This window comes from Salarias fasciatus, chromosome 2 (assembly GCF_902148845.1).
Source record: "Salarias fasciatus chromosome 2, fSalaFa1.1, whole genome shotgun sequence".
Classification (NCBI taxonomy): domain Eukaryota; kingdom Metazoa; phylum Chordata; class Actinopteri; order Blenniiformes; family Blenniidae; genus Salarias; species Salarias fasciatus.
In genome coordinates this window covers 11,494,348-11,521,537 of record NC_043746.1, presented here as the reverse complement: position 1 = coordinate 11,521,537, position 27,190 = coordinate 11,494,348, and the positions used below count along the sequence as shown (strand labels likewise).

The window sequence follows — 27,190 nt, the reverse complement described above, 5'->3', positions numbered from 1 at the left end:
ATGGAGCATATAACCGTGCAGATAGGCGCACTGTGGAGCAGATATGATGGCTTGGCCTGTAGGACCAGCCGCATGGAGACAAAGAGCGAGCGAGCGAGGCGGCAGCAGACAAAGTGGATGTCGCAAAAGGAGCTGAGCTGAAAGATAATGTTTCAACATATTGTGTACCAGATAAACTCAATCATGCCCGGAGCTCTTCACAAGCGAGAAAAAGCCTATTCATCTGCTCTTTTGTGCAGCCAAAACAGTTTGGTCTCGTCTGGCACGCTGACAGCGGAGAAGCATTGATGAGATCCTTTTTCTCCTCTTTTCATCACTCTTTGTTGATTGATGCTTCCAGCCGAAGCATCTCGGAAACGCGAGGCAGCTACCGAGCTTCCCTTGTTCCAGAGTTACTGTACCATGTTGTGCGCTCCGGTGTCAAGATCCACACGAACAAGAACTGCTTATATAAATACCATGAAAAGCCCCGTTTTAGATCAGATGTGAACAAACAAAGCTACATGTGAAGAGCAGTCTGAAATCATTGTCCTGTTGGGGAAGTTTACGCAAACGGATCTCATTATAGACACACAAAATGTTACGTAAACACAAATCCAGACACACCACTCTCTACATACATGGTTTATCTTGATACCAGAATGACCCCAAACTTGGTCATTAGCCACCGGAGTCTAAACAGACCATCAACATCAAAAAAAAAAAAAAACATCCCTGAGCTTCTCCAGAGACACTGGGACGGACGTATGGACAGTCGACGCAAAAACACGTAATGCCTTAAGGCTGATAGCTGTAGCTGGTGTGAACACAAAGAAGAAAAAGAAAAAGTGAGAAATTGCACACGCAGGAGATTTCTCCCTCTGTGGTCTGTAGCAGTTAATGTTAAAAACATTTGAGACTAATGTACATATTTTTCGCCAGTGTGCTCATGACAACTGCTGCTGATGAGTAAATAATCAGCCTCACCATGATGTTGAAAAAAGATACATTTTTATCCCCGCTGTAATCCACGGCGGCTGCAGCCCAGACGCCGGATAAACGCTCCGCCATGGAATAAAACTGTCCAGTTGCTGCTTGCAGATAAATTCCAATATGGCAGACAAGGGAGTGGGGTAATGAACACACACATTTCACACATTGTGGAGTGTATTAGATTATGATGCAGCCCGTCACAGCTTCATACACAATGTCAGCTCCATCGGCAGGTATTTCCATTCGCAGCTAAAAGTGTCTGCGAAGCAGAATAAACAGAACTGCATTCATAAAACATGACCAAACCACTAAAATCAGCAGTTTGTCTTATTGGTACAGGGAAAAAAAAACTGTTTCTATTAATCTCTTCTGCTTTGCAGCTGAAAAACGGTGGATTTCTTCCACAGTAATTCAGCTTCACGATAGACAGTCTAGTAAAGTGGTGTAGAGTTTAGCTCTCTCGATAAGGATCCCTGGTTTGAGTCTGAGTTTGGGGGCCTCAGTGTGAAGTGTTTGCATGTCTGCATCCCTGTGTCTGCCTTTTGATGGACCGGTGACGGGTCCCGGCCTTCAGCGAGACTCGGCTTTTACCGGCTGCAGAATAAAGCGAAATAAATGGTTGAAGGATCAATGATTAGTCCAAGGTTGTGGAGGACGAAAATCACAAGATTCGAGACATTTTAAGTCAAACAGCACAAGGCAGCAACACAGATTTTTGATTTTAACTTTTGATATTTTTCCAGTCAGTTTTCAAGGATCCATTTTTCACTGTCTGTCACCATTATTCCCAGCAGAGTCTCAAAGGACAGTTTAACATTGTTTTCCCTTTCAAGTGACATTTGCTGAAGACTTGGACAGATGTGTGGATTTCGAGTCCAAAACATTTGACTTTATCTCAAATAAGAAACCGCTCAGCGAAAAAAGCCTGATGTCTGTTGCTAAGGAAACTTAAATAAATGTGCCGTGTCCTCGGGCTTGAGGCTGACGGCTGTGTTGTGGTTCCTGGGAAATGTGCTACTGACTGGTTCTGTCACATCTGAGCCAAGGTGTGAATCCCCAGCTCCCATGAAGAAAACCAGACGGGACCTCCCTTCTTTTTTTCCAAATGATGGCAAGTTGTTAAAGGAGAAAATTGCTGCTCACTCAAAATATGACACAAATGGAAAGTTTTGTGCCGTAAATGGAAAGTGCCAGTAGAGATGATAAATGAGCTGAAAGACATTCAAGTAAAAAAAAATAAATAAATAAAATCCTCAGAGTGACAGATCGCTGCTGAATCATCACAGTTAGAAACCACTTTTTTACGTCTCATTTACTCGTTTCACACCAAAGATAAACACTGAGCATCAGTAGCTGTTTATTTGGACCGGTCGTGCAGGTATGGAGCATTAAGACCAAACATCAGCTTGTAAAGCTGGAAGGAAAATGTTCTCTCAGGCCAGATCTACAATCAAACAGGCAGAGCGGGTTCTTCTCCAAAAGGTAGAATGAGGACATTCATGTCTCCCTCACCTCAGTGATGAAGTCCCCCGATTTTAGTCCAGGTTTGTGCGAGTCTGCATGTTCCCCCGGTGCATGAACGGGCTTTCCCAGAAATGTTGCAGTAAAGGCACTAAAAGAAACTAGCACAAGAAATCACATCTTTCCCATGTTGGTTTCTCATCATTAGGTTCCTGTGAGATGTAGAATGAGATTTTTTTTAATTTATTTATTATCTAAACAGAACATTTTGTTCTGAGAGCGCTGGCTCGCTGGAGGTTCTCAGACTTTCTAAAAGTAGAATGGGAGGCAGAGCTTTCAGCTGTCAGACTGCTCTCATGTGGAAGCGGCTCTCAGGTAGAGGTAGAAAGGCCAGCACGGTCCATATTTAAGATCAGGCTTGAAACCTTCTGAGTTGATAAAGTTTATCGTTTGGAATGGCTCAGATGTTGTCGTCCCCACATGCCTCAAAGCCACCACCATCATCCCGGTTCCTAAGAAGTCGTCTCCCTCCCACCACGATGACTATCGCCCGGTCGCACTCACCCCCATCCACATGAAGCGCTTCGAGCGGCTAGTCATGCAGCACATCAAGTCCGCCCTCCCGTCCACCCTGGATCCCTACCAGTTTGCTTATCGGACCAACCGATCGACCGATGAAGCCATCGCCACTGCTCTCCACTCAGCCCTCACCCACCTGGAGACCGAGAACTCCCACGTCAGAATGCTGTTCATCGACTTCAGCTCAGCATTCAACACAATCCTCCCCCAGCAGCTCATCTACAAACTGGACCGGCTGGGACTCAACGCCACCCTGTGCAACTGGCTGCTGGACTTTCTGACGGGAAGACCACAGGCGGTTCGGGTTGGCAGCACCACCTCCAGTAACTCCACTCCACTAACCATCAACGGTGCTGCTGTGGACAGAGTGAGCAGCACCTAGTTGGGTGTGCATATCTCTGAGGACCTCTCCTGGAACATCAACACTGGCTAAAAAAGCTCAACGGCGGCTCTACTTCCTCCGCAGATTGAGAAGAGCGAGAGCCCCGCCCCCTTCATGACCACCTTCTGCAGAGGCACCATTGAGCAGCTGACCAGCTGCATCACTGTGTGGTACGGCGCCTGCACTGCGTCCTGCTGCAAGACCCTGCAGCGCGGTGTGAGAGCAGCCGAGAAGATCATCGGTGTCTCTCTCCCCTCCCTCTCCTCCATCTACAACACCCGCCTCACCCGCACAGCCACCAGGATCGCCGGTGCCCCCCCCCCACCCTGCCCACAGCCTCTTCAGCCTGCTGCCGTCGGCCAGGAGACCGCGGAGCCTCCGGGCCAGAACCAGCAGACTGAAGGACAGCTTCTTCCACCAGGAAGTCAGGATGCTAAACTCCCTCCCTGCTCTGCCCCCACCCCCCCGTCTCTGCCCCCCACCACTGACCTCAGGTCTGCACTCTTCTGTTTTTACTGTTCTGTTCTTAGTAATTTATTTCTTTAGATTTTAGTCGGCTGTTATATTTTTTTAACTGAGGTATTGTCTGTTGTACCGTGGGTCTGAGAGGACTGGAATTTCATCTGTGCTGTACGTCCTGCATGTCCAGCATATCTGACAAATAAAGCCGACTTTGACTTTGAGATCTCCCTGCTCCATTTTCTAGATCAGCTGCTCTCGATTTAAACTGCTGGAAGAGTTTCTTTAAAGAAGCTTCTCTTCTTTCTCCCCTCAGATTCACATGCCGCATGTTGCTAACATTCTCACCTCTGTCTCTCTGTATCTTGCTGCAGGTTCCTGACTGAAAACGTCCCATAAGCACTCCTAAACCTTGTGGAAAATCTCCATAGAAGACTTGAAGCCATCATAGCTGCACCGGGAGGATGGATATCATATTAAAGCCTATGGTTGAAGAACGGGATGTCACTTATTTATTTGTACATATTGCCAATAATAATCATGAGAAAGCTTATTGATTTGAGCACGCCTCTTGGTTTTCCACACTTTGGCTACAAGATTTCAAAAACTTCGCTCTGTGGGCAAACAGAAGAAAATCCTTCTTGAATCAAAGTCATGCAGGTGGATGATGGTCTCTGCAGCCACCAGCCCAGTTTGATGGATCACTTTTGCTTCGGCCGGTTAAGGAGACACACACCAGTGTGAAGCTGATTGAGGAAGTGTGGTAACGGCTCCCTTTCGGTCCATTTTTCTTTCTTTTTTTTCCCATTTTTCCCCTTCATGCTCTCCCACTCCTGAGAACATTATGTCGTTCAAACCTGTCAAACTCCGGGATACGAGAGAAACTAGGCAATTTTTGTGATAAGTAACACTGATTTGCAAGATTCCTCTTTGAGCACGCAGAGTTTTGTTTGAAGGTTTAATCTGCAGAAAAGTTAAAGGGATTTCCTGGGTAACTGCAGGTATCTCTCATAGGTTATTTTGACTGGTTTTACATTCTATGTTGTAAAATGTCATTTCAGCTGAATTAACATCTAACTTATAATTTTCTTGTGGGCTGGGAAATGACGCTCTGTCGCTGCATCTCGGCTCTTGAAAGCGGATCGCTATTCCCCAAAAAACAGTTACACAAGAAGAAAGTATTTTTTGGATCTCTGCGTATTACACAACATCAGCCAGCAGTGTGGGAGAGACAACAGAAGCCCACTCGCCCAGGTAGACCACTATAGATTAAGTGTGTGTTTGTGTGTGTGTGTGTGGGCTTCACTACCAGCTGGCATCTACCTACCTACTGATCGGATAAAAACACCCAAAGCCACTGTAAGAAGAGTTCTGCCTTGAAATGGTAAACTTGCCGTTACATAAACGCAGACTGTGAATTTGCTTCTTAGTCATCTCTCCTCGGGTCACGCCGCTCCGCTCCTGAATTAGTTCTGTGTGTTCTTAACGTGACGGACCGAAAAACGGCATAATGCTTAACATATGGCGCCAGGGCGCACAGCTTTGAGTCTCCAGCAGAAGAGCGAGGTCAGAGAGCGACCGTGACCTCTGAACCCTTCACCCTTCGCAGTGAGAAGATAAGTCACCCGAGGCGGCGGGACTCCGGCGGTTTTACAGGGAAGGGCCTGACACCGGCCAGAAGTCAAACGAGTGGTTTGTTTTAGACCGTGACAGCTCTTGAGAGGCCGAAACAGAAACTATCCTCTCACTTGTTTGACAGTCAATCAGCCGAACATGATTTGCAGCAATAAAACGGCGGCAAAATAAATAAATAAATCATTACAAAACAGAGCACAGTGAATCACTGAAAAGGAAAAAAAATCACTTCTTTCAGAAGCCTATTTGATGAATGGTAGATTAAAATAATGACAAATTACTGTGCGACAGAAGCCACATCTTTAAAATAAGATCAAATAGCTCCACATCTTATGTAATTTAAGACTGATATTGTCTTTCCTGCCAAGAAGAAACCTCAGGGCAATCTATTTCATTTCATTTATTCGACGGGAACGGCGCTCAGTAATGAACTGAAGAGAATCTGCAGATTAAGTTAGTCCGAAACGTCTAGTTTTCATCCGCTGTCCCTGAACAGTGCCTCAAATTGGCGAGAGGAGGTATTCAAACGAATGCATCGACAGGTTGCCTGCAAATCAGCACTCAGGATCTGCTCTGTCCATATTACCGACCCACGTGCAGGAAGACAAAGAAAACTGTCATCAAACTCAAAGTTCAGAGCAAAACTACTCCGTGAAATATAATCGATACGAAATAGACCAAAGCAAATCCAGTGACAAGAGAAAGCAATAAAATAAGTTAAGCTGTGTCTGTGTGTCAGTAGTCAGTAGCAGTTTCTCTTCTTACTTTCATTTAGTTTCTAAAAAAAGCATCCAACAGAACTTTTTTTTTTTTTTTTTTTTTTTTTGGTAAAACGAGCCAATCTATCTTCAGATGACCTTAGTCAGTGATTTGTTCCTCCGGCTGACCCCCACAGGTCAATGACTGTGTTGGAGCGACACCAAAATGATTGGCATCGGCTGTGGTTGTGGAATGGGAGGCAGCTGGAGCTGGACTTCCTTAATTGGTGTCTGTAAATTGCCTGTAGGTGTGAATGTGGGTGTGTGGTGATCTGTCTGTCGGCACCACATGCAGAGTGAAGGATGGACGTATAGACGGACAGTCTGATTTTGTGTCGCATGTTCCTTGAATCGTTTAATAAAAGCAGATCAGAGTGAAAAACAGATGGTCAGTTTTCTAATGAAACGCTCGGCTTGTCAACAGAAACGTCCCCCCCCCCCCGGCTGATCTCCCCTCTTCGCAAACACTTAGTAATGTTTCAAACTGAGCCGCTGAAATTGAAAATTCAATGTTCTACATCGACGTCTTCGATAATCCAGAAAAGCAGTTTAGAAGACGGATGGAAAAAAGGACAGTTATTTACTATGAAGCCTCAAACATTGAGAAAGAAAGAGGATGATTGTGCTGAAGATGGATTTTCAGCAAAATCTCAAAAAAAAACCTTTCCTGTCACTTGGCAGAGCGCTGCGCAGCATTAGCTTTAATGTTCCTTGACAGCTCAGTGTATTTGATCAAGTGGAATGGGCAGCGAAAAGCACTTCTTCCCGGTAGCAGAAGTCCCGTTTTGGGATATGAACTGAAATAATTCCACGTGATTCATCTTTTATGAAAGCTACACTTAATACCTGTCTGTTGAAAGGATCTAAAGATCTCGAAGGCATTTCATTTATCAGGCCCTCTGAAGGAAATATGATCCCAGAAAAAAAAAAGGTGGATCAGTTATTCGAATCATTCAGATTTATATGTTTGAATACGTTACATGTTGGCCTTCTAGCAACTTTTGCATCCCTTTAAATAAGTATAAGGTCACACTGGTGTAAATTCAATGTGCCAAGTTAAAACTGCATGTGAAACATATCAAGAAGCATAAAGATTCTATCCAAGCTAGAAGAAAAACTCATTAACACTAAAGATACCTACATTATGAAAAAAGTTCCTTTTTAGACTAACCTTCACTTTAAAGTCTTTCATACAGTTTAAACAACATTTTGCACTGAAAGAGTGAAAAACTTAAGCAAATGTCATTAATGAAAATAAAACACTGAAAGAACCGAATCAAAATCCACATTTTCTCGTTACATTAGAATCCCTCCTTCATGTCAAGATGTTAGGTAACCCTCTTGAACTGAGCCTACCATTTTTCTTGTCACAGCAAGAAAAATGAATGTCACTGCCTCCTTAAGAAGCGATTCTGACCACTAGAAACGTTCTCTGCCAAACCGTTAAAAGCCTTTACTTTCCCCTTTTGCTCTGGGTGTTTCGGAGGTGGATGCTTTTAAAGAGTGCTCAATATGCAGGAGAATGAAGCCGTCTTTTTACAGTTCAGCTGCAGACACGGTAAATGCTCAGTTCTACGATAATGTCACATCACAGAGAGCTTCTCAGAACAACGGTTGCATTTAATGTTTACATAATTACTGCAGAATGTGTTTCTCCACTTCTGCACTCTGCTAATATAAAACTAAAGTGAATCTAATTTTATAGAAAAGTTTACCAAGTTAACAGACTCAGACTGCAGATATTGAATCCCTGATGACGAGAACGGGCTGTAAACACTCTTTTGGGGGGGAAAGAAAGGAGATGAATGCAGCTCAGCTATTTCCCCATATATCACAATTTTCAAAAATCTGCTGGTTGACGTTTACATTTTTTTTTTAGTAGGCAGTTTCAAAGTGCACTGAACTTTCTTTATGAGTTATGCTGACATTAAGTTTAAGGTTGTTACTCTGACAGATCACCAGAGGACACATGTTGCATCATGAGTTGTTAAAAGGCTCTTAAGCTGGAGGAACCTCACTTTTAGGAATGTGCATCAGCCTGAACTCGACCCTTTAAATCAGTCACTGCCGGCCAGCTGAGCCCACATCCAAAAGGAGATAACTCCGAGGAAGTCCTGGATTTGACCAAAATAGGACTGTATTTCTGTGAATTATGATCAGCTTTTAAATCTTTGAAACATTTGCAGACTGTAAATTTTTCCTTTGACCATAAAGAACTGAGGAGTAAAATGTGCATCAACCGTCTGAAATACACATGAAACTATAGAAACTATAGGAAATCCAAAAATGTGTTAGTTGATAATAGAAACGAAAATAAATGCTCTTATTTGTAAGTTGTTGGTGTTTTTTATGTTGTTCTCAAAACTTAAAAAATTTGTCGTTTTGTGAATCCAAGTTGCGTAAAGTAATGCCAGTGCTGTGTGTGTGTGTGTGTCTGTGTGTGTGTGTGTGTGTGTGTGTGTGTGTGTACAGTCGTGGCTCCTCGTGCTGAGAGTCATGCGCACTCCAGAGGCTCGTATTTAGGCATGTTTGGTCAGTGTGTGCCACTCTGGCTGTGTGAGTGGAGGAGAGGCGGCAGGAGATGACTGCTCCGCTGCGCGCTCAGGAGAGTGCACGGGGAGGGACTGCGCGCATGGGGACCGTGCGGCCGCACCATGAGCGGGCTTCTCACATGAGACACGTCGCCTCTGGATCTGGAGACGCGCGGGCGCGCACACCCGGTCCCACCATGCGGTGTCGGTAAGCTGCTTTCCGAGTTGCGCTCCAAGCCTGCTATGGAGGACTCTGCGCGTCAAAATGAGTCTGAGCACTGACAATGCCACCAACTTGTGGAAGAACCTTTCCTCCGAACTGGACGGGGTGTATTCCCCGGGAAACTCCACCAACGGCACCGCGGGGAACCGCACGGAGCCCGGCGAGCTGGAGCTCACCCGGGCCATCCCGCTGGGCTTGGTGCTGGGGGCTTTCATCGTCTTCGCCATCGCGGGCAACATCCTGGTCATCCTGTCCGTGGTGTGCAACAGGCACCTGCGGACCCCGACGAACTACTTCATCATCAACCTGGCCATCGCCGACCTGCTGCTGGGCACCACGGTGCTGCCGGTGTCCGCCACCCTGGAGATCCTGAACTACTGGGTGTTCGGCCGGATCTTCTGTGACATGTGGGCCGCGCTGGACGTGCTGTGCTGCACCGCGTCCATCATGAGCCTGTGCGTAATATCCATCGACCGCTACATCGGGGTGAGCTACCCGCTGCAGTACCCGGGCATCGTGACGGAGAAGCGGGCTCTGCTGGCCATGCTCGGGGTCTGGGTGCTGTCGGTGGTCATCTCCATCGGTCCCCTGTTCGGCTGGAAGCAGCCGTCGCCGCCGGACGAGAAGGTGTGTCCCATCACCGAGGAGCCCTTTTACGCGCTCTTCTCCTCGCTCGGCTCCTTCTACATCCCGCTCGTCGTCATCCTGGCCATGTACTGCCGGGTCTACATAGTCGCCAAAAGGACCACTAAGAACCTGGAGGCAGGCGTGATGCGCGAGCGGATGAACTCCAGCGAGCTGACCCTCCGGATCCACAAGGGCTCGCAGGTGAACGACGAGTCCGGGAGTTCGGGCACCGCCAAGGGCCGCGCGCACCAGGCGAGGAGCTCCCTCACGGTCAAACTTCTCAAGTTCTCCCGGGAGAAGAAAGCAGCTAAAACTTTGGGAGTTGTGGTCGGCATGTTTACCCTCTGCTGGCTGCCCTTCTTCCTCGCCTTGCCCATCGGTGAGTTCACCCGCTCGTTTCCTGCAGCGTGAAACCCGCAACCCGCTCAGCGCCGGGCGCTGATTTACTGATATCCGCAGGAATCGCGGCGAGTTACGGTCATTTTAATGCGTGCAGGAAGCTGATTTGACGCTGTGAAATGTTGCGGCAGGACCCATAAATCATCCCAGGTAGCTGGCGGCGGGCAGGTGGTCTCCCGGGGTCCAGGACTGTTCTCAGCTGTCACCAAACCCAGCAGTGGGCTCTGATGCTCTGCAGTGGCCTGCAGACGCTGTGAAATTAAAAAACAACATTTGCCGTGTGTCTTAGTAACAGTAGATTTATGCAATTTGTCTGAGCTTGTGAAAAATTGCTTCATATTTCTTTGTGTAAACTTTATATTCTGACAAAAGCTGAAGACTTTGCTCTGCACAGTGAAGTAGTTGCTGCTGGATTTAGACTCCATAACATGCTATAAAACATTTTGAAGGACTTTGAGGAGGACGTCTTCCCAAGCTTGTCCAAACATTATTTGTATTATCTTGCTCTATCCCCTGATTCTCGGTTGATCTACTGCTGCTGCAACAAATGAAGCATACTTCTGGTGCGTGCCAAGTGGAGAGTAGGTGGCCTCCCTCTGCTCTGGTCAGTTATTTTAGAGACCCTCGGATCCTGCAGAGGCTCCCTGATGTCACCGACACTGGCGAGAATCCAATGCCCTGCTGTCCCGGCCGTTTAAAACCACCGCAGTGGAAATTAAACGATATACTGCGGTGGAAGGCTCACGCCGCGGTCTGCATCCAGAGCTCAAGCATGAGCCGAGCTCTGAGTGTTAGAGATATGCTGCTTCTCTGCCTGCATCCATCCTCCAGGGCGCCATCGCCTCTGACTGTTAATGCGTGTGTGTGTGTGTGTGTGTGTGTCGGCACGTGTGTTTGTGCACTGTGGTCATACGGGAGTCTGTTTACGCACCTGGTATCAAGCTCCAGCTCATCACATCCCAACACACACACACACACATACACACACTACTTGGTACCCAAAGCAAGACCACAAAGCAGTGTCACATATCAGGGTAGAATTCGCCTGAAGGCATTTTTATTAAAATACCAAAAGCACATAGAAAATGTACTTTCCAAAAAGTTTTGATTTTCAGATTTGAGAGCGATGAAAGAGGAGTGGAGTTCGGGGACTTGAGGACGGCCTCTTTATGCAGCGCTACAGTGCAAAGTGCCAAGACCCCCTCCTCCCCCCGGGGCATGTTTGTCTTTACAGTCTCTGGTGTAGCATACTGATACGTGGTGACAAAGCACTGTGCACATTTAACTCAGAGATGCGTGAACAAAAAGTTCACATCCGAGCTCCCATAGGGCGTTTTATTGTAATGCAGTGACAACATAACCACTGTGTCAAAACAGGACACGGGGAAGATGTTTTCTTTAGCCTCCCTTCTCACAGAGTGATTTGTGGGAGATGTTGTTTTCCGTTTGGTGCCTCCACTCCCTGGTGCGACTCGCATCTGAACCTAAAGACAGCAGCCTGATCGGAGAGCGGCCCTCTCCCCGTCCTGCTCCCTGAGTATTCATTAGCCTCCACCCACAGACTGGGATTTCCTGCTTCACACTTGTTATTAGCTGCTCCTTCCTCTGCGAGCTGTCACTGATCTGTCCTGCTGCCGGGGGGGTCTGCCTGGCAGCGCGCCTGCAGAGGTGGCAGTGGATGGCATGTGGGCCGAGCGTGTGTGTGTGTATATGTGTGTGTGAGAGAGAGTGGGAGGCTGCTGAAATGTTTATGTGCAAGTATGAAGTACGTGCACGCGTGGCGTGAGTGACGGTGTCGGCGTGGCCGCAGATGCTCCGCTCTCGTCTGTCACTACGGATTTTCAGACTGATGGGAGCGCGGCGGGGCGGCGGGGCCAGCAGGAGCCTCCGTCTCGACCCCGAAAGAAACCCCCGCTTCAACAGCTGATCTCAACAACTCCGCAAATACTTTATTCCTGCACTTAAATGACAAGCTGGCAGCTTCTCCTCCCACAGTTTGAGTTTCCAGATGCTGAAGTACTAATTAATTACTTTCACTCAGATTGAAGTAAACACACCTCAAGATTATAAACAGTGCCTGAGAGCACTCTGGAGTTCACTTTGCAGCAGATCAGCTGATGAATGATAAACATTTTATGAAAGCATGCAGAGCACAGTTCATCTGAGTCATTTCATGATGCATGTTTGCGTTTAGACTTTTCTTTCTTCGGACTTCGGTTACCTAAAACAAACTTTTCAATACTCACACGGATACTCCTGAGGCTCTGTCAGCACACCTGCATCTGGGACTTGTGACATTCACGATGTCAATATATAAAATTAAACTCTTATGTTGGCTTCCATAAAGATTTCATTACAGTAAAATTGTGTTTAATCTGTTTTTTGTGATGATTTTGGCATCACTTTGACTTGATTTCTTATATAATTGTTTCAAAGTAAGATTATTTTACTCACATTTTTCAGCATTTGATCGTCCTGTGCAGGAGATTCTTCCAATCAGCACATATAAAAAATATTAACGTTCTTTACGATCTATAGAAATGTATTTTTATTCGTGTCCGGAGTAAATAAAAAGCATCAACTCCATTTAAAGTCCCATGAATAGCAGCAACTAATGAAGGTGTGTTTATTAATAATCTGAATATTGCAGTGAAGCAGATTGAGTCCCATTTTCTGTCCGTCTGTTCTTTATTTATACAAACTTCTTTACTATAGAATACAGCAATTAGATCTACAATAAAAAGAGATGTGAGTGGATTTAATTGACCCTCAGGAAAAGCTCATAAACATCCAAAGGCTCCCTCGGAGATCAGAAAGTGGACGACTGCCGCTGCTTTCATGTTGTTACTCAATGGAAAAAAAAAAAAGGTTTTCTTGAAGTAAATCTACTTCCACCGAGGAGACTAAACGCTTTCAGACACGATCACGAAAAAGGCCGAGGCTTTCACTGAGGTCAGCACACACATTTATTTTCCTCTCTTTCTCAGGTCTGATGTGAAAACAAAGTTCACATTCAGCAAACAGTTCTATCTTATCATTGCCAGATTTGACTTTCCCAGTTAATTTCCCTTCTGTGGAGGCACGATGAGCGAGTTAAGACTCGTCGGTTTTAAGGTGTTTCAACGAGCCATTGTTTTTGTTTCCCCCTCTGAAATCGCTGAGGAGAAATCATTAGTCCTTCATGAGCTGCATTTACTTTATCGCACACGCTTTCCCCCCCCCCCCCCCCCCCCCCCCCCCCCCCCCGGCTCTTCAGCACCAGGCGCAGGCACTAATGTCCTGTGAAGGCCTCACATTTAGCAAATGGTGCAAACAGAGCACCGAAATGTGAGAGAAACCAACACCTTCAGGTGTTAACGCTCCCTCTGTGTATGTATTTTTGGAGGCGGTGCCGTATCCATGCCGTAAATCCCTTTATTTCCCGCCGAGCCCGGTGTCGTCGAGCTGGCCGACCCCTGAGCTCCGGGGTAATTGAAACGGTATTTGAAGAGGCAAAATAATGAGAGTGCTGCATGTCAAAGCGATGGAGAGTGGCGGCTGGCGGGGCCACGGGGCAGGCGGGGTGAAGACCAAGGTCTCGGGGATGTCAAACCAATCTTCTAAAAATAGCATCATTTTGCGGCTTCGCCGCGGCCGACGCGAGGAGGCAATAACGGCTCTGTCCTCCCAGATTAAGACTTATTAATCATATTTATCGGCGTGTTATGAAACAGGATGGGTGAGTTTTGGGAGAGCAGATTGTGCACGTGTGCATGTGTGTGTGTGTGTGTGTGTGTGTGTGTGTGTGTTCTACGTGGGACAGAATAGATGTGGCTTCTTCCAATTAGTGACAATAACAGGATGTCTTGTTTTGTTAAGATGTTCCTGTGTTTCATCGTGCGCTGTGTGCATGTGCCTGTCCTCAGGAAGGAGGTGCAAACCTTAGTTTTAGCAGAAGGGAGGAGTCCAGCGATCACTAATCTGCCGCAGCTATCTGTGTACCATTGTCTTACCGCTAAGAGCCTTGCATCCTCTGGCGTTTTTCTCTCCCGTCTTTCAACATAAACACTCCTGCGAGGACAAAAATGGACCAGTTTCACACAAATCTTAGACACACAAACACACACCGCGTCTGGCTACAGGAAGGCCCGCTGTCAGCCGCGGCTCCCCCACGCCTTTCATCCCGCGCTCGTGCTGACAGAGGACCCGGAAACGAGGTGGCAGCGGATCGCCGTCTGCGCTCCGCAGGAGTCGTCCTGAGGAACGTGGAAATCCACACGGCCGGGCCTCACAGCGGAGATCCTCACTGCTGAGGCCTGGTTTTTTTCACACAACCTGCAGAGTCACGATAAGCTGGAGAAACAGAGAGAGAGAGAGAGAGAGATGGGTCGCCGTCAGAACTTCAGGTCACTTTACTGATCAACCGCTGAAAGGCTGTTGAGAAGCAATGGCTGCCATTTGTTTACATCTCTTTTTCAGTTCCTATTAGAAATCAGTGAACACATTTAGGCTTTCGCCAATACTTTTACCATTTCAAAATCAGACATTTCGAACACTTTTAAAGCTAAAAAAAAAAAAAAAAATTAATTGGCAAGTGCGGCTTTAACAGCCGTATTTAGAGGTACATTCACAAGTTATTTTTAAAATGATCAAGGTTCCTGAAATAATTCCTCTGCTAAACTTTTTTTTTTAATTCTGTATGATTTATGAACAAAAAGTTGCAATGCGTTTGTTATATCATATTGTTGATCTTATATCTAGTGGTGAAAATCACTGTGTAGTTTTGAACCATTTGAAAAGAACTTTTCTAATCAAATTGTCTTTGCAGTTACTGTTAAACAACCTTTTCCACGTTGTTGTTATTAAGTAGGATTTATGAAAACGAGTATTTTTTTTTTCAAATATGTAATTTTATTATTACTCAATACAGTTTACATAATTTCTCTTCAAAGCTGCTGAAGCCGATATTTTAAACAGATTATTTCTACATTTGCTTACAGAACAACTTGCCATAATGCCAAGTTCGTAACTTATGGATGATTTGAGAAATGAATTCAGATATATTGTCTGCTATTGGTAATCCTAACAATGCTTTTCTTTTTCCTTAATTATTCTTAACAATACTGCTGATCGAGAACATTCGAAAAAATTTGGCATTAAGAATAATTCTTCAGTGCTCTTGCCTTATTTACTTACAACTAAATGGTGATTTATACAGAATTACTGTTATTATAATTTCCAGCCCTCATAAAGAGTCAGTCCAAAGCTGCCACATCAGACTGTGCAGCAGCCATTTGTAACCAGCTCTACCAAAGAGAAACAGGATGCCGGAGAGAGAGAGAAGGAAATCAGGGAATTACCAGACTTTATTTTACTTTGTCCACTGTGTCTTAGTCACGGCGGCCATATCGCTCGCAGTGACCGACCAGAATTCAAATGGCTGAAACAGCATGTGGAAAAACAAAGAAAATTCGGACTTATCAGGAGACATCAGCTAAATTCGCCTGACAAATACCACACACGCACACGCACACGCACACACACACACACACAGAGGTTGCTTGTTGTGTCTGGAGTCACAGAGTTTAATGAAAGTAGAAATGACGTTTCCTCATATTGTAAAACAATCACTTTCATCCAGGCAAACAAATTGACCTCAGCCGTGTGTGTGTGTGTGTGTGTGTGTGTGTGTGTGTGGGAAGTTGAGTGTAATCATGCAGCGTGATAGTGCGGTTTATCGTGGATTTCTGGTACATTTTTGTGCTGTTAACACAGTAAAAATAGCTCCATTCACGCTGTACGGCTCATTTCTTGACTTGGCCTCAGAACATGTGTAACGTTAAGACGACTGTTGTAAGCAAACCGAGGTGTGTGTTCCTGCCTGTCATATTCCACCGGAAGCAATTTCACACTTGAGAGCTTGAGATTATGGAGCGTTTTGGGCTCTTCAGGAACGAGATATTAATTTAAGAACGTGGGCTGGTGTAAAGAGACACAGTTTTACGTGTTTCAGCCCACACAGCGAGCACACGTCTCTCTTTGGTTCTCACTAATCTCACACTTGCTGTGCTTATTAATTCCTTGTTTTTGTCCTGAGGCGTCCCCCCTCTCACCTCATTAGCTCAGGAGATCTTGTTCCCCCGCTTCAGCTTAGGCCGAACAAAGAGCGCGGCGGCGGGAGATTAATGCAGTTAAGCTCAGACGCCAAAGATCAGCTTCATACGATATCTATATAGTTTATGTCTCTGTTATTAATTTTTCGAGTCCTGTTGAATCTTAAAAACTCAAAGCACAGACAAATTCGCTGTTGTGCTTTTTTTCATATAGTTTGCATCAACAGCCACTCTTCTGTTGTGTTAGTGTGGCATCCATCACCTCTCATATGGACCATTTCATGTCTACTTTCCTGAAAGCAGCACAGCTCCCCCACAAGTATATTTATCTAAAAATAAAAAAAAAAAAGATAATAAATTAAAATTCAGGGTTTTGTGTATTCAAGTTCAGCAGCTCTAAATGAGCTGCAGAGAGGCTGCCTTGGTTTTTTAAAAGGAAGCACATTATCTTCTTATGAAGACCTTTTTAAATACAAGGCCACACTCTGCAGTCTGTCTGTGTTGTTATTTGACAATGCTGCCCCCTAGTGGGCACAGTGAAACACTAAAACTGATCCATTTAGACTTGAGCAGGGAAGACTTCCTCCTCCCAGGTTAAACTCGGACTGACTCTGCTCATCCTGAAGTCATTCTTATTTCTGTTTCACTTCATCGTCCCATTCAGATGATTGATTTTCTAAAGACAACCTGTTCAAAATTACAAAACAAAGTAAAACTCACCAAATGTTCATGAGTATGTAGAATAAGAATAGTAGAATGGACTGCAGCAGAAATATACATGGACTTTTTGATTAAAGCAGCAACATTCGCCCTGAAGCAGATTCACTTGTCGACATGAGCGTCTCTCGCTTGAGCTCTTAAGATTATACAACCAGGGATCAGACTGTAAGTCTGTCCAAATCTCGGGCCCATTAAAAACCAGCTACCTTGCAGAGCGGCCGCTGGAGGCTCGCAGAACTTAAATGGATAAATCCCAGAAAGACGTTTACTATGGTGCAAACGAGAAGCTGCGAGGTTTAGTTAACTGTCTTCTATGAAATGACTGTCAGACACAGATTGTTTAGTGATGCAGTCAGAGTTGGTTTGTCTCACAGTATCATCAGTTAAATTTTCCATTTCAACCTGTCAAAGTTTCCTTGAGTTTACCGAGTCACCGACGGTGTGCGAGAGCCTCGTGTGGCAGCTTCCGCTGATGTGTGATGAGTCTGGATGAGTGAATGTCGCTGATCACGCGAGGTACGCCGGCAAAATATGACCAAAATATGCAATATATATTAAATCTATTTATCATTTGTTCTCAGTTCATCCATCATAAACTGGCAGCTCAGCCTCAGGTGAAAGAATCCAAGTTGAAGACATCTGTGTGAGAAACTCAGCCATTGGTCAGATGACTGACAGACAGAAGAGAAGTCGTCCTGCCAGCTGGAGGGAACCAGACCCTGAAACTAGCAGCACTACTCTATTATGTAAGGAAAGGAAGTATGCAGAAAAAGCCACAATTACTTAATTTGGCATCATTTTGATATATAAAATCTAACTAAAGCGCAGAAGACCCAAACACAAAATGTATACATTTGATATTTGAATCATTGATATTTTAAATATTTCCTCCTATCAAAGTTTTACTTTCTAAAAGTGATCGATCAGCTGGTTTCATTCCGTCACTTCAAGCCACAAGTTTCTTCTATTATACCACAGTGACTCAGCCTCATGCTACTTTTTTATATATTCAGCTTTAAACTTGAAACAAGTGAAAACAAGCGTCTGCTTCATTTATATTCCCAGACTAGTTTAGAATTTTGGAACCTGTGCCTGTGAAGAAAGGTCACCAGAGGAGAAGCTCTGATAAATACTCCTGTTTACTTTGCTGCTGATGGCGAGAGGAAAAGATCGATACCGCTGTCATGGCCGTGCGTCGGCACACAGAACCAACAGGGCAGAGCTAACATGCAGCCACTCAGAGAGTGCACTTCTGAGATGAAAGAAGAAGACTTCAGCATGTTGATTTGTTTGTGGGTAACTTAATGGCTCCACTTATGAGTGCAGAACGGTATCTGTGCCTGGAGGCCATTTGCCCACCGGCTTTAGAGATTCAACTGATCTATCTGGAGATTTGAGAAGCAACTTTGCGAAGTGAAATATTCTTTTAAAGTTGGAAAGTCAACTCTTAGAAATGTGTTGTCAATAGGTGTAATTCTGACTTTTCCCATCAGTAACGGCTGTTTGTGTGGTTTGATGAGACATATTTGACAAAACTGGTAAAACTTGTCACAGGAGTTACTTCCTGTCAGCTTCAGCACGGCCTGCACATTCCAAACCATCAAGACAGTGATGCTTCATGGGAGTGTTTTCATCTGTAGCAAAGCGATGCGATATGACAGAGTGTGGGAGAGAGGTTTTGGGTTTTTTTTTTTGTTGAAACTCACTTATCGGTGAGTCACGCACTAAAAAGCTTTTTGCGTTTTGTGTCTCCTGCTGTCTCCAGGCTCTTTTAATGCGAACCTGCGCGCCCCTGAGCTCCTCTTTAAAGTCATCTTCTGGCTCGGCTACTTCAACAGCTGCCTCAACCCCATCATCTACCCCTGCTACAACCGCGAATTCAAGCTGGCCTTCATTCGGATCCTCCGGTGCCAGTGTCACCAGCGCAAGCGCCCCGGGTGGAGGGCCTACAACTACCGCTCCTCCAACTTCAGCTCCTCCGGGAACTCTCGCAAAAGCTCCACGGATCACAACTCCGGCTGCCTGAACGGCAGCCAGCGCACCCTGCCCTCCTCGGCCAGCCCCAGCCCCAGCTACCTGAGCGCGGGGCTGCCCCCCTGCCCCGAGGGGGAGACGCTGTACATCTGGGGGGCCGCCACCCCGACGCCCTCCACGCCCAGCCTGCTGCCCGGCAGCCCCTCGGACTGCCAGGGGGAGGGGAGGGGGCCGAGGGCGGCGGAGCAGAGCGCCGGCGGCGTTTTCTCCTTCTCCTTCATAAAGAACAAAGACAAGGGGGGGGTGGGCAGAGAGAGCCTGGGTCCCGACGACAAGGTGTGACTGCTGCGCCTCGCCAAGCGGCGACCGATCCTTCGGCAGCAGAGCACGGCTGCAGGACTCCACAGGTTTCACCGTTCGGTCCCGTGATCATTCGTCAGTGGGTGGATTGTGGTCGTCAGTAGTGGTAAACGTGAGGTGACAATAGCTGAGTGTTGACTGTGCCGCTGTATCCCGGGTGTGTCGTTCTCTGTTGCTGTATCCGTGGTTGACAAAGACAGGGAGGTTCCTTTCAGCAGGAGGCTCACAGCAGTTTTTTTCTAAAGAACTGTTCGCCACCATCTTTGGACTGCAAAGAAACCCGTGCATGCATCTTAATTTAACTAAAAATCAAATGTGAAAGAAAACAGACATTGTTTCCTTGGTGATCTCCACACAACGAAGCCCTTCCTTCAGCCCTGAGTTAAAGACCCTCGTCCGTCCTGTACAGAGATTGAACCTGACTTATGAAATAAGTGTGACGAGACACACGGCCACCGTTCTGTCGCAGCCACTCGGCATCGTCATGTTATGTTTGGAGAATCAAAATATAATCTGTTTTATCTGCTGTGCGCACAATCCTCAGATATCATCCTGTTTGTATGTTTGTAGAAATGTGATGGATAAATAAAAGTAGAACATTGCTCAAACACCACGTCACCCAGGAGTCTTTGTGTCTAAAGACTGGCACTGCTGCGTCACGCCATTTGAGTTCTGATTTCATGTTGTCTTCCACTTAAAGCAGCAAGGCCCTTTTGATTACATCCATCTATCTTCCATTATCCTGTTCGGGGTCGCAGAGTCCTGGAGTTGATGCCAGCTAACGATGGCGAGGGCAGGGTGCACCCTGGACAGATCGCCACACACACACACACACACATTAGACCGTCCCTGTGCCGGCTAACAGCTCGGATCTGTCCTTGCATGAACCTTAGCAGCCCTCTATTATATCGAGCACATCCGTTATAGATGCTTTATGTGGTGAATCATCAGGTTGAGTCTTCAGAGACCATGCTAGTTTCATTTCAGGACATGACTCCACACCTTCAACCGCTCTTTCTCTTCATGTTTCATCCGTCACTGCTGAATGTTTTCTGCAGACTGACTGGCTGTCAGGGGTCACTGCTGTCGGGGTCCATCACTGTTCTGAGCAGGTGGACATGCTGCAGTTCTGTTTACAGCGGCCGTACATCAAACGCGATTGAGGGAATATCAAGTCCGCAGCCCTTCATCCATTCTGCATCCTGCTGTCTCTGCTGATGGGTGAGTAGAATGCACACAGCAGAACGTGATCCACGCGGAGCCAAAGTGACTCTTCAGGTCAAAACACATTTCCCTGTCACTTCACTTCTCCACTTCCTGGAGGCCAGATGTCAGCAGGGACTCTCTCACCCATGGACGGTCGCAGACTCGAACTCCTCTCCATCATGAATGAGATCTTCTCTCTCTCTGAGTTCACATGGGGTCGCAGTCACACTATGAAGTTTTTAAAGCAACTCCTTCCAGCTCCTCAGACCACTTCCACAATCATTTCTCTTTGTCTTTGTGAAAATCTTCTCACGTCTTTGTGCTTCCAATACGAGAGTTTCAAGAACGAGCTGCTCAAATGTTCAGCGTTCTTCACAGTTAATGTAAAGGCTGATGGGTGAGCAGGCCTCTCGTGTTCGGTCATGGCTCACACACTCCTCCATCATGCCACAAAGTCATTTATTCCAGCTGGGCCTGAATCAGTACTGGCCAAGAGCGGAGAGGGAGTCTGGAGAGCGTCACAGGGTGGATGGTGGAGAGCCAGACGCAGGTTTTTATTAAACACTGCCGTACGCGCAAGATCCAGACGTTCTGTAATGCTTTTGCCGTTTCCCTGGCCTGCAGTGCTACTGTCGCCGTCCAGCTGACATTTCAGGGCTGGACTGATCGATTCTGTATATCGAAATGTCAAACACCTTCATAGTGTCCAGCAACAGTTAAAAAAAAGATACTGACTTTAAAAAAAACTGATTTGTTCATATAAAACACTCACAAACACACAAGAGATAACCATAAAATAGATCAGTAGTTTTATTTGCATTTGGTTCACCCCTTTTCAGCTGCAGCTCAATACTGTAAAAATGTACATTCCTTTGTTACAAACAATTCTAGGTTGTTTTTTTTTCTGTTTTCCTCGTCTCTCCATGAACATTTTCTGTACCAACTTATTTCTGGCTTCACACAATTCATGTTTCAAATTTGAGGAAATCCATAAATTGCCTATATTTTCATTATTGCTCTGTCCTGTAAAACAATGCAGCACGTGTTCTACACTGGTGAGGCGAAATCTCACGCTCACAACTAAGTTCTGCCGTTCGGTTCCCTCCTTGGAGTTTTTGCTCCATCAGATGACATTAGGTTCATAAATACAGATTTTGCATCAATAAGTTTAAATATTCAATAGAAAAAAAAATAAATATTGAAACTGATTTCTGCAAACATTAAGTGAAGCCAGAAGCTGATGGATGCTTTTCTCCACATGAAGGAGCTTCGAAGGTCAAAACAGTGCTTCCTTCTGGCTGTTCTCTGTCATTTAGTCCAAGTTAATTCAACAATCTCAAAGCAGGAGTTTTGTCAGGGTGCGTCAACAGAGGACCCAAACACACAAACAGATTTAAACTCAAAGCAATGAAGGCTGCCAGAAGCAGCAAAAGAAAAAAAACACACACACGCACAGATCCAGACACACTGGAATACAGAAGACGGACAAACAGGACTGGAGACCGACTGAAAGCTTAAATACACACCCTGCGAGGCCGAGCTGACGAGACACAGGTGGAAACACTCGAGGAGCAATCAGAGAGAGAGAGAGAGACAGAGAGAGAGAGAGAGAGAGAGAGAGAGAGAGAGAGAGAGCACGACACAGAAGAGAAATGCAGGGGGAAAAAAAAAACAACCCATGACGACAGAAAACCAAACATGAAGCCAGAACTATGACAAAAATCCTCAGGGCTCGATGTCTGGTGCCCACTCTCCACCGCTTAGCACACACTGTGATGAATCCATCAACAGGAGAAAACACATGACCTCCACAGTGTAAGGCAGCGTTAACTACCCGTCTTCTGTATCGCCTGTCCATCTCTGCAGCAGCGCCGCACATTTTGTCTGCTCGAGCGACTCTTCTGCTGCTGGATGTTGAAAGAAATGTCAGGAAATCACAGCCACCCAGTCAGTTTTCACCCTGAGTTCAGGAGAGAGGTTGAAAGGGAGCTTTAAGAAAGAACCTGAAGCCAGGATGCGACCGAAAGGTCTATAGGTAGCAGAAGAACAGATGAATAAGAGCACAGCATTTCCACAAACCTGCATTTAAACCTGCTGCATGCAGCTGAAAGGGAAGATCGTCACCTGAAAAGGTTCAAGTCCCAGTCAAGGTGAGACCTTCCTGTGTCTGAATGTTTGCAGTCCTGTTCAGACGCTTCCTTACATCTCCTCTCTACTGAAACATTTCATTCCACATCAAACGGCGAGGGTGCTGCTGCAGAGCAGGTTGAAAGAGTGTTTTTTTTTTTTTTTTTTTTTTTTTCAGAAAAAGAAAACACTCAGCAGAAGGCTGGCAGAAACTGCAGACTGCTTTATTCAAGAAACATTCGTCGAGTGTTTCATTCATCTGATGTTTCCTTTTATTTCATTTGTACTTCTTTCTTTCAAAAATATAACATGTATGATCTGTTTCTTCTGTGTTTCGCCGTATTCAAAGTGCTGCAGTGAACACACTTCTCAGTGTGTTTTCTGACACATTATGGACTCAATGAAAATCTGTTTCACCTGTATTATTGTGATTTAGTTTTGGGATTTACTGTGATTCAGACAGTTTTCGATCCCGAGCCATTTCTTCACATAGGAAGTCATGATTTGCTCCATTTTCTCCAGCTGAGACCTCGTAGATTGGAGTGGCCACATTACCTGCGAGAGAAGTCCATACTGAAGACACCGTAGCTTGAGCCTCCCTGGCAGACGGGTCATGTTGATGATCTCTAGCTGCCGTGGCGTTTTACCGTCTGCCCAGGCTTTTGACAGGTTTCTCAGACACTGTTAGTATCTGTTCATCAACTCAAAGTTCATCATTTTAGTCTTTATCTTAACCCAAAAATGTGGTAACTATCTTCGTCTTGTTCCAGTAAACGAAAAAGGGAGGCATTCTAGTTTCAGTCTGGAGGAATTTCACATCATACTCACTATTTTATGAATTGTGTTTTTGTCAACAAAATGTGGAAAAGATCTTGTCTCAGTGTTTCGTGACGCCGTTGACTGCCTCATTTTGTCTCATCTTGTCTCATCTTTATCCTCCCCCACAAAAAGGTCATTGATGAACATATTTTGTCTTGACTCTGACAAACGTAACGCTAGACTGGACAGGATCTGATGAGAAGATACCAGATGAAATAAGACAGAACGAGATGATGAGAGGAGGTGAGAAGATCACAATACATAATACATGTACACAAGATCAAGATAGAATATACACAATATACTTGTGCTCGTGAGAAGACGTCTCCCGCTAATAGCAGTAGCTAATTGGACTGAACAGATGACTCATGTGGATGTTTTTTTGGAAGAGAACAGTCTGTAACTCATGCACATGTTCATCGCATGCTGGGATATGTGGGTCATCAACCTCAAAGTGGTTTTTGTCTGGACTTTCTCATGCAGTTCATCTGGCAGCTCTCAACAACAAAACATTCAACGTCTGCGCTGCAGCTGCAGCCGCCATCAGAATGAATCCGCGCCTCAATCTGGGCCGAAGCTCCCAGAAGGAACGAGGAAAGATCAGAAGAAGCTGAAAATGCTTTTATGACCTGGAGTTAAAGGATGTGGCTAATTTGGACAAAGACATACAGTGTGCTTGGCTTGGTTTTTTTTAAACATGCATGTTCAGACCTGCACACTGAGCTCCTCTACATGTGAGAGGTTCTGGGAAGCGTGGCCGTGTGAAGTGAAACCATGTGATACTGCTGACTTGGAAAAACACAAAAGCTGACATTTTTCACACACTTGTGACTGGAGAGTCGTGTGTGAGAGGAAGAAGCCGGTTTGGCGGAGCTTCAAACGATATCTGGGAGAGGCCACTCCTCTCTCCACTCATAAACTCCTTCCCCCGGTTCACCCGCGTCTTTCAGCATCATGTCGTTCTCAGGGAAATACGAGCTGGAGAGTCAAGAAAACTACGAGCAGTTTCTGGAAGCAATCGGTATTTGGATTTTTTGTTTTCTTTTAACAAACAAAAATATCTGTCATTCCTAAACTTTCCTGCATTCTCTGATTGCCTCTTCCTGTCACAGGGCTTTCACACGCCAAGACAGACCACAAAGTCCTGACAGAGGTGGTTCAGGACGGGAACAACTTCACCTGGACTCAGACCATCCCCAACTGGACCTGGTCTAATAACTTCACCGTTGGCCAGGAGTGTGAGCTGAAGACGATGAGCGGCTCCACTTTCAAGGTGAGACAGCGCAAAGCAAAAAGATCAACTCTTTACCTGCAAGTGTGCTGCCTGCCTGCAGCTTTCAGAGGAATCAAGACATCTGAGACACTTTGTCCTCGCAGGCACCTGTAACCATGGAAGGTGGAAAGATTTCAGTCAAGTTTCCTCAGTACCAGTTTGAAGCAGAGCTCGTCGATGACAAGCTGGTCATGGTAAGAAACAACACTCTCTAATCAGAGACTGTTTCGCCGTACTGCTGGAGACGAAGCGACTCCATATAACTTAAAACTGCTAAATATAAGTCAGACTTCTGTCCTCGGTCATCTCCACTTCTCTTTTTCGCCCTGTGTGACGCAGACTTGCGTAACTCCGGGGGAGAAGGGTGTGACTTTCAGGAGAGTGAGCAAGAGGATCTGAGCCTGCGAGACTCAACACGCTTCAGAGGAGACGAGTGTGAGGAGAGGGAGTCATAAAGCGCTCAGTGTGTCGCCTGGAACAAGAGCGAGAGGAGATCATCTGGAACAAGTGGAACCATTCATTACTTTAAACAACCACCTTCTATTAATGCATTAAGACTGAACTTAAACTCCATATACTGTTTATTTACACAGATATGATAGTTTTAACCGAATAAAAGTCACTTATCTCTGTTTTATGAAGTCATAATGAGGTTTATCTTTTAACTCCCTGATGTGTTAATGATGTTACACAAGTTACACAGTTATTCTGTGCTGGACAAATGAGGAGATCCTCTGCAAATGCCTTGAAAAAGGAGCAGTGTAATCCATGTTGCTAAAAAAAACAATTCAAGTTGATGTCTCTCATATAAAGTATCAATAAAACTGATCATTGTTATTTTGTGTGTTTAATCGAGGACAGACAGTGATCGTGTTTTGGATACTTGTTTAAAACATTTTTATACAATTATCCAGTTTTGTTCTTCAAGGAGGCAATTATAGCCAAACTTAAATATAGTTTACGCCTTGTAATATACTTTGTTTCCTTTGGAAGTGAGAAGTTGTGGCTGAATTCGCCCACAAACCTTTTCAACAGCATTTTTGTGTCGTGTAAGTTCATTCTTTTAAGACAGAAGATTCCAGTCTATTACATTTGTTTACCAAAAAACTATTTCTATGTGGTTGGTCAGAGTAATATGCTTTTAAGTGTTCATATTTTCATATTTAATAGCCCATTGGTAATGTTTCAGAAAAGGTTTAGAGAAGAAAAAAATTAATCATGCGAGTAACTTTAAAAAAGACTAGGTTGTAATGATGGTAGTTTTTAACAGTCTGTAAAACGAGTCATTTAACATGAGAACATACAGAAACAGGATACTTAAAAAACAGCTGCAGTTAAAAAAAAATTACATTGTTTTTTTTTTTAGTTGAAGTACAAAGTTTGAAGTGTTACTATAAACATCAGAACGGCGTTTCTCTGAACATCGAGCTTCTTTCCTGCAGCACTGCTGTTTCAGAACAGTTACTGATTTAACAGGTGTCCCGTTAACTCATTAACTCATTTGCTGCAGCTGAGACATTGTTTTAGCTCATGACTTTATATGTGAAACGATCTTATTTGGCTCAGTGAAAAATCACTGTTCTGCTGTGAACAGGATGCTGGTATATAGTTAAATTACTGCCTAACTGTAAAATCAAAACCTGCACCTGTGAAGCTCGATACGAAACCCGGCCTGATATCTGCAATTTTCCTCACGTGAAAACCTCATCACTTGGAGCGACGCAGCCATATGTCTTTATTTATTTTTTACTGAACGTATATATTCAGTCAGAAGTAATACAGTGACATTATGTGCACACTAAATGTTCCACAGCCTCCTCCACTAAGACTAAAATGCAACATTTCCCTCTGGGAATGCAGGTATCAGCACACAACCCATCAGGTGACGACAACAGAATGACTACAGGTCAGATGGATCACGACTCCTTTCTCCTGTCTGGTTGTTTTTTTCCTTCATCTGCTGGAACATCAGAAGGACTCAGAAGTCCACTAAGTCCCATATGGCAGTATTTATCATTCCAGCCTGCTTAATGCACTTTGACAACGTGCTTCATCATGCGCTCCTTTCAATTACAGACAGCCTTCTGTGTGATTCGGCTACTGGATAACACAGTTACTGCAAATAAACTCGGCGATCTTCTTACAGTTTCCCTCAGGCCTTGTTTACGCGTCAGCGTTTTCAACTGAAGAAAGAAACTTTCACTCTGTTTGTCATGACAACAGGCTTCCTTATGGGAGTGGAAGTTTTCAAAAGGCCCAGGAAAACACAACTTTACTGCATCTCAGCCACTGCACATACGCAGCACGGACGTAGCAAATGTTCTGCACTTGCACGAGCAGCGACACAACAACAACAATGAAAGAGCAGGACATCGTTTGCATAAAAGGGTGTGAAGGCAAAGCTTTCTGAAGAAAAAAATGCAAAAATGATGCATTTTTGCTGGTAAAATGTTGATTATTACCACACCGGCACCAAACTTAGATCCACAAAGTGACTAAACTCTGCACACGTCTCGTGCCATCTGTGTTTCTAGACTCTTCTCCTTCAGTGGAGAAGAGTTCACTTCCTCCTGCTGCCATGACACCAGCGTGG

General features: G+C 45.1%; 2 protein-coding genes across 2 annotated transcripts; both read left to right on the top strand.

Annotated features, from left to right (window-relative positions):
• Window positions 1-8,725: 8,725 nt before the first annotated feature.
• Window positions 8,726-19,790, top strand: LOC115403546 (alpha-1A adrenergic receptor). Its single transcript, XM_030112484.1, has 2 exons — window positions 8,726-10,006; window positions 18,604-19,790. The coding sequence occupies exons 1-2, from the start codon at window positions 9,043-9,045 to the stop codon at window positions 19,152-19,154; spliced, it is 1,515 nt and encodes a 504-aa protein (XP_029968344.1). The 5' UTR covers window positions 8,726-9,042; the 3' UTR covers window positions 19,155-19,790.
• A 4,340-nt stretch (window positions 19,791-24,130) lies between these two features.
• On the top strand, window positions 24,131-25,434 carry LOC115401020 (gastrotropin-like). The gene is made up of 4 exons (XM_030109151.1): window positions 24,131-24,345; window positions 24,437-24,597; window positions 24,702-24,791; window positions 24,937-25,434. The coding sequence occupies exons 1-4, from the start codon at window positions 24,279-24,281 to the stop codon at window positions 24,994-24,996; spliced, it is 378 nt and encodes a 125-aa protein (XP_029965011.1). The 5' UTR covers window positions 24,131-24,278; the 3' UTR covers window positions 24,997-25,434.
• Window positions 25,435-27,190: the final 1,756 nt, after the last annotated feature.

Excerpts from the sequence above, each read along its gene's own strand:
- LOC115403546 (XM_030112484.1), top strand. The coding sequence starts at position 9,043 with ATGAGTCTGAGCACTGACAATGCCACCAACTTGTGGAAGAACCTTTCC. Across the intron at positions 10,007-18,603 it reads CTTCCTCGCCTTGCCCATCG|GCTCTTTTAATGCGAACCTG; the intron begins GTGAGTTCACCC and ends TGCTGTCTCCAG.
- LOC115401020 (XM_030109151.1), top strand. The coding sequence starts at position 24,279 with ATGTCGTTCTCAGGGAAATACGAGCTGGAGAGTCAAGAAAACTACGAG. Across the intron at positions 24,346-24,436 it reads GCAGTTTCTGGAAGCAATCG|GGCTTTCACACGCCAAGACA; the intron begins GTATTTGGATTT and ends TTCCTGTCACAG. Across the intron at positions 24,598-24,701 it reads TGAGCGGCTCCACTTTCAAG|GCACCTGTAACCATGGAAGG; the intron begins GTGAGACAGCGC and ends TTGTCCTCGCAG.